Consider the following 7,757-nt stretch of genomic DNA (forward strand, 5'->3'; position numbering starts at 1 on the left):
AAATAAACAATGGAAATGACCTTTGATCATCAAACCGCTTCGATACGTGTGAAAAGGCATGCGTCTAATTGATGGAGACGATAGTCGCGAATATTTGGAAAACTTATAGTCGGATAAATGTCAAACAAAAACGATACCATTTTAAACTTCAATTCCTCGAGTAGATTTTGGCTGCATAAAATATAAATTGAAGGTAGACACATGCATCACCTATTTTCAAAAATGTATTTAATTTTCAATTTTAGAATATAAAACACGAAGTGTGCATAGTACGTTTTTATGCGAGAAGTAAAATTCGATGATCTAAAAAAGGGGACCTGTCGTTTTTTCGATAGTAAATGATAAACAACTTTATATATTAAATGTGAAAAACATATCTATTTTTAGAGAATCACTTTATGGAAGTAAATATATTATGTATCTCGTAATTTATAAAGGGAAAGAACATTCTGATTAACAATCTTTTCAATGTTTAGAAAACCTTTAATTTTGAATAACTACTCCCACCCCAATCCCCATATACCAACACTTAAACTTATATGTATAGAGCAGCCCGGTCCTCCGGGCTGCAAAAACGTCTTTTCAAGCATTTTAAGATTAAACATGCGTAGATAATAGCTCTTTCCCCCTTAGATCGTTCCCTCCCTTACCCTTTAATGAAGACTTGACACTTAGCATCCAACCTTTCATGAGACTTTTGACCATATGTTGACACGTGTTTATATTTTCATTGTTGATTTGACTTGAAATTACCGCTTGTTTTTAAAATTATCAGATCACAGGTTACAATAGATGATTGCATCATACTACAGTTGGAAATCACATGATTTACTTGTGTAAAAAAACAAGAATCTCGGAAAGTCCCACCAAAATTCAAAATGGCGGACTGTTACTTACGATGCTCAGTCAATACGCAATATTTTCCATCCAGTAAAGCATTACATGAAATTCAAGCTATCAACTACATATTTCTTGAAAGGTTTGATAATTATAATGATCTATACGTGTAATATACTTCAATATAAGATACGAAAATTTTGTGAAGTTCGGGACCGCGCAGTGCCGATTTCGTTACCTGTTTCTCAGAAATTCAGAAGATATCTTCCATTTTACATATATTTATAAATGTAAAGGTGTAGAAAATAATTATTTTAATAGAATTTGATCATTAAAATACCCGGTATTCAAAAACGTTTAGAAATCAAGTTTTATCACGCAAGTTTGAAAATTTGTTGACGAGATTGACATTATAGTATCACTACAATTATTGATTTCTGAGGAATCAAACTTATAAAATGGATAATAAATAATAATTTAACCGTTAATTATATCATCACACATAAATTTCATAGTTTTAAAAGACATGCAATTTTGGCCTATTTGTTTAAAATATATCTATTTTGCGATTTACACCTGCCTTCACTTGAATTATTTATTATAGAAAATTACAATAAAAATTCTGTAAATAGATGAGAAAAATTTAATTTATTACGAATCCAATGATGTATAATACATAGCATAAAAGAAATATTTTGACCCCTATTAGCATGATTAGTTCACTGTTTTAAAATGCACTCCAATTCATTCAAAACGCTGTAAGGGGCAGCCACTAGGCAAACACTCCAGGGATATGGCTAGTGTGTCAAATTGTGGCCCCAGATGTATTGCATCACTTATTTTATATGTGCATCACTCAACTCTAAGTCCACCACATGTTGTCAGCTTACAGAACTAAAATTACAGAAGAACTTAATTAAAAACATTTGCAATGATGTTCTGGTAAGTTAACTTAAAATGTTAATGAAATATTATGCTTTTTAAATGACATTCCCAATGCTTGTCCTCCCTTGCGCTGTTATGGCAAAAGGAAAAGGTAAACAGCAATTTTGTAATCAAATAATTTGAACAATTTTTGCAGAATTTACTCATGTTTAAGAAATATATTCTATTGATGGGTAAAATTTATAATGCAGGATGAGGATATATAGTTTAATTTCTAGTTTAAAATGAAGGGAGACTACTATCGTTATTTGGCAGAGATGAGTTGTCTTTTTCTATGCACCGGACTCGTGGGACTAGGATTTAAACCCATGCTGGAAAGTGGTGGTCAGAGGGTAGAGCACATGATTGGAGATTTAGGGGACCAGGGTTGTGTATTTTGGTCAGGCAAAAGACAATTCAACACACCTGTGGCTAAAATGATGTAGTGACTAGAAGATTCATAATATTTTTTGTTTTCTTTCAGCAATTGTTAGATACTGTAATAAAAAATGATGATAGCGAGAGGAACAATGACATTCCTGTATGAATTTTAAAGGCGGATTCCGCCTGGAATTTGGGTGGAATTGAGCAGGGATTGGCAAATTCCGGGTGTACTTGAGGCGGAGACGGAATTTTCGAAAAGTTACGCCTCAGTAGAAGAGACGTCTTACAGGCGTCATTTCTAATTTCCGGGTGTCAATTGGTAAGTTCAGATTTTCCGGGCGTAAAATGGCAGGAAAATAGAAACAAAAATTACGCCTGGAACTTTTAGGAGAAGTAAAAGCCTCTGACTGGTCAATTTAATTATCAATTAAGGGTCATTTCAGATAGGAGGTTAAGTTTGAATTTGATCATGAAGGAGGGAGTTTAGTGTGAGTGAAACAGGAAATGCAGATATCTCAATGTTAAGGCTTTTACACTTCTTGAGGATGACACAGTGTCTGCTGGTAGGTGTGATCATGAATATCTAGTACCTATTTGAGTAAATTTGATTATGATTATGTACAATACGATAGTTATAACTGGTTGACCCTAAAATTACTTTAGATATTTGAGTTTGTCCTTGCACACATTCTGAGAAATATCAGTCTGATAGAGGCTGCAGTGAGAATCTAACTGTAAACTGCTGAGTAAATGAAGAATTTTATTGTATTCAGTCAGTAACTAAAATGTTTCAATATAATTATTGAAGTGATAAAATGTACATGTATTGTAAAAAAGTTTAATTCTACATGTAAATACACACTCAATCATGGTGATCGTGTTTTAGTGTCCCTAATACACAAAATTCATGTTATTTTTCTATACTTGTTATATATGTTAATGACCTGTCATTATGTTTTCTTACAGTTCAAAAAGCTAAATTTTTAGCTTTAACATTGTAAATCATAATCTAAATGTTTTTCTTTGTAAACATGGTAAATATATAGGTTTTTAGGTCACATAGTATTATATAATAATAAGGACATTCCAGACGTAATTCTATTCCAGGCGTCATTTTAGTTTCCAGGCGTAATTTTTTTTACGGGCGTCATTTATTTTTCCGGGCGTAGCTCATTTGCATTTTTCGCCTCAAATTCCTGCCCATTTACGCTTGGTTTCCGCCTAAGTTACGCCGGGAACCTGTGTATCACCATATATGTAGAGAGACAAATTGAAGCCTCTCCAAGTACGCCTCAATTCCCCCTATATTCCAGGCGGAACATTTCGTACAGGTTGAGAGTAGGGTGTTTTACCTGAAAATGAAGGGCGACTATTACCGCTATCTGGGGGAGGTGTCTGATGGGGAGCAGTACCAGGGTAAGGGAGGAGCACCTTGTGTGATGATCAGACACCACTAACTTATCTCTGTAGGGGATGACTCCTTAATAGCATTACTAAGGGCTGAAACGATAAACTTAAATAGAATTACCCTCCTAAACTTCAGATCTGTACAGAATATCTCTTCGTAAAATTTTAGGTTCCATATAAAAGAACAAAGAATTTTGTGTTTAGGAATAATTAATTTACTTTCATTGACATTGAAGTTTTTGAAAATTTCTGACAATTAATCTACATGTACTTTGTTATTAGAGTATATTATGTTTCTGAAAAATTTTATATCAAATTTTAAATCTGAAAAAATTTAAAACTTGAAAGACTTTGCATTGTTTATATACTGATGAAGTTCATGGAATCATTTCACCTCTAGTATTAGCACCACCAGACAACTCTTCAAAGCTTTATTTGAACATATCATATTTAATCTATGATATTTTCTCTTGCTTTAAAATTGAAGGAAAAGTTGACTTTATGTAAAAATAATATCATTTTTATCTCACCTGAGCTGAAAGCTTGAGTGAACTTTTTCTGATCACCCATTGTTTATTGTCCATCTGTCTGTAAACTTCCCACATTTTCAACTTCTTTACAAGAACGTACACTCAGCCAATTTTAACCAAACTTGATACAAAGCATCCTTGGGTAAAGGGGAGTTTAAATTGTTAAAACTGAAGGTCCAATCCCCCTTACAAGGGAAGATAATCAAGAAAAGGTGAAAATAGGGTGGGGTCATTAACAAATCTTCTCAAGAACCACTAGCTGAGCCAGAAAAGATGAAAATTGTAAGGAAAGGATAATGTTTATTTTAAATTGTTCAAATCATAGCCCCTATGGGTAAGGTGGTGGCAATAAAAGGGAAAACCTGTAAAGAACAACAGGGCCAAAGTTACTCAGGTGAGTGCTGTGACCCATGGGCCTCTTTTTTGTCCAGTATTTGATTTTGATTGCTACACAAATGTCATTAATGATTAGAATACATGTATGTTAATCAGGCATGCTCAAATGATTTTGAAATTGGTAATGAATTTATTTGGTTTTATAGCTGTGGCCAAAAAGTCATCAGATGCATACAAGGAGGCCTACAGAATGATCAGTGAGTCCATGGCCCCCACTGATCACATTCGACTAGGATTAGCATTGAGTAATTCTGTTTTCCATTACGAAATTCTGAATAAACCAGATGAAGCCTGTAAACTAGCCAAAAAGGTGAGAATAAATTGTCCTTTCAGCTGTATCTTGACTAGGTATAGCAACATAATACAATTAAAGTAATATACGCTATAACGTGCGCCATTTTAAAATACGGCTGGAAATTTATATATTTTGTTTACCAATAAAAGTTACGAAAATGCTGTAAATTACACCATTTAAATAAAATTCGTTATAAAGTTATCAAATTATAATTATTTATTATCCTGCAAGGAGAATAATGTCTATTTTTATATAAATCCACCACGTGACGCCGTCGCTACTTTTAGATTGATAAACAAACACGGCGTCAAGAAAACGAGGTAAGCCCTTTGGGATACAACTCACTTTTGACATGGATGGCGTGTTACTATTAATATAACTTATCTTTAAATGTAATCATATCAACCATCTACTATGTTTTGAGGCATATTAACCTTTTATTAATAATCGTTGTCAAAATGCAACAAACCTAGATGTCTATGATTTCCTGTGGACATGCATGTCTATATATATATAGGCCTATTGTTTATGCACTTCCTTTATCAATATTCATGAAAAGACTCAAATGATTTTGAAATTGCAGATATTGCTTTATTGTTCTGTTATTACAACGAGTTTTATAGTTAAATTTTGTGGAAATAATATTTTTTCATTACACTTTATGTGTTTCAAATCATTTAATCATTTTGTTTCACATACAAATCGGCATCCATACGGCGTATATTACTTTAAAACAAGTAATGTTCATTTGCTATATAATCTCATATCATGAATTTCTACTACCCAGGATTCAAGTCAATACATGTTATCAGCTCCCATGAGCCAAATGCTCAAAGACAGAATGCTCTGGCCATTTGTGAGGGGCACTGTGTCAACTCTTCGGAATGTTGGCCATAGCTCAAGAACCCTTGTTTCAATTTTTGTCATAATCTATGAGTAACCTTAACCTTAACAAGGCACATTATTTCAAACTGAAAACAGGAACCTCATCCTTCAACAGGGTGTGGTACTGATGTAATGATTGAGGGTAGGAAAAACAAAATTTATAGTGATTGCTAAAAAAATTATTCTTTTCTCAAGAACCTCTGGGCAGATTATCATCAAACTTTAACATATATAAGGATGATATTTTATAGAAAGAAAGGTTACTATTCAATGCATTTCCTACTAAAAACAGGGACCTTATCCTTAAACAGGGTGAGGGTATGAGGGTAATAGAAACAAAATTAGTGATTGCTAAGAAAAAAAACCTAATCTGTTTCTCAAGAACCTCTGGGCAGATTATCACCAAAGTTTAACATAAGGATGATGATATATTACAGAAACTAGAAAGAAAGGATTTTCAATGCATCATCAAAGGATAAATGGCAGGGTCTTATGGTCACTTCATATTTGACCTAAACAGATACCCTGTAAAAATCTTTTTACCAATTGTACTCTAAGGATAAGGATCTTTGAACCTAAGAGATTTGAAATTGAATAATTCTGTTAAAATCTTCTTTTCTGTCCCTGGGTTAATAACTTAGCAGACATGCTGAGTGCATGGATTATGATATTCTCTGAAGTCAAAATTGTGAAATTTATTTGAGCATGTTGAGGTTCTGGTGTTGCAGTTGGATTTCATTGATAATTTATTAATTCTTCCAAAATCTCCTACATTTGACCATTTTTTTTTTTCACATACTATATTTCTGAATAACTGACTTGCTTTTATTCAGGCATTTGATGATGCAATTGCAGAGTTGGATACACTCAATGAAGAATCTTACAAAGACAGTACACTGATAATGCAGTTATTACGAGATAACTTGATGGTAAAATAAATGTATAAATATTCATCTTTCAATAATACTTTTTTATATTCAAGAAATTTTTCTTGTCAAATTAGCATAATGCAATTTTTATTCTTTTCTGAAAGAAAGAAGAAATCAATTTTCCTTTATTTGCTGAAATGTAAAGGGAGATTACTTCAGTTTTCCTGTTTTTACCAGAATCTGTTACATTGTTCAAAATGAATACTGACTTCCTCATGGATTATTATAAATCATAATTGTCTTTTTTATTATAACAGTTCTGGACATCAGATGTCAATCAAGACGGTGACAATGATGGGGAAGGGAAGAAAACCTGATCATTTTTCTTTTATGAATTCTGTCAACAATGTAATGCCAAACGATGGACTCAATATGAAGGGGAAGACATTGTAATACTGTCAGCCATCTCCCCTTTGGTTTTCAGTCGACTGCAGGTGACAAAGGAATATGACTTCAATCTGTCTATGGATCAATTTCATTAAACTTGTGTTTAGATTTAAATTCAAGTTCCTGCATATGGACACGAGTTTGATTGCTGTATACCTACACTGGAATCCAAGTCTTCCTTACAGACAGAGATATAATACAGTCCAGTAAATGATCAACAGAACCCTGTCCTTGCTCCTAACTGCCCTAAAGAAGAAACCCGACATATCAGGTGTGGATCCAGGATTTTGCATTAGAGGGGGCCCTATGTAATATACTACATGATGTGGATTCTAGGATGACCAAGTCCCATTGGGATAACAACAGTTCGGTGAGGCCTGGTGACAGTGAGCCCCCATTAGTTCCAGAGAAAACAGTACTTAGAGAACCTTGTTCTGAGCATAAATGACTGTAACGTCATTTTTACTGTGATTTATGAGATATGTCTGAACACTGTATCATAAAACATTTCATACATTGTCTCAAGATAAATTTTGACATCATAGACCTTTATACATAAGGAGTTATGATTTCTCTGCTTGTTGCATGAGAGTGTCAGCAATCTTGCTGAAAGTCAATATTCCACAAAATTCCATAGTCCAAATGAGGGCCAGACTGTTAATAAGTGGTAATAAAGGCAGCAGTTTTTGTCTACAATAAAAACTCTTTTTCAGTACATTTTTTTGTTAATCACTTGCCATTCACTTTTATTTAAATCGGACCAAAATTATATTGACCCGGGGT

General features: G+C 33.4%; 1 protein-coding gene across 1 annotated transcript; it reads left to right on the forward strand.

Moving 5' to 3' along the window:
- The first annotated feature begins 1,659 nt into the window (after positions 1 to 1,659).
- LOC134265340 (14-3-3 protein zeta-like) lies at positions 1,660 to 6,919 on the forward strand. Its single transcript, XM_062747560.1, has 5 exons — positions 1,660 to 1,773; positions 3,477 to 3,561; positions 4,625 to 4,788; positions 6,492 to 6,587; positions 6,845 to 6,919. Exons 1-5 carry the CDS (start codon positions 1,660 to 1,662, stop codon positions 6,902 to 6,904), a joined length of 519 nt encoding a protein of 172 aa, XP_062603544.1. The 3' UTR covers positions 6,905 to 6,919.
- Positions 6,920 to 7,757: the final 838 nt, after the last annotated feature.

The sequence above is a fragment of the Saccostrea cucullata genome, unplaced genomic scaffold (assembly GCF_032062105.1).
Source record: "Saccostrea cucullata isolate Sc308-1 unplaced genomic scaffold, CSIRO_AGI_Scuc_v1 ctg495, whole genome shotgun sequence".
Taxonomy (NCBI): domain Eukaryota; kingdom Metazoa; phylum Mollusca; class Bivalvia; order Ostreida; family Ostreidae; genus Saccostrea; species Saccostrea cuccullata.

Bases quoted from the DNA above. Each gene is read 5' to 3' on its own strand.
- LOC134265340 (XM_062747560.1), top strand. From the start codon at position 1,660: ATGTATTGCATCACTTATTTTATATGTGCATCACTCAACTCTAAGTCC. The intron at 1,774-3,476 runs GTTCTGGTAAGT...CATTTCGTACAG, and splicing joins TTAAAAACATTTGCAATGAT to GTTGAGAGTAGGGTGTTTTA. The intron at 4,789-6,491 runs GTGAGAATAAAT...GCTTTTATTCAG, and splicing joins CCTGTAAACTAGCCAAAAAG to GCATTTGATGATGCAATTGC.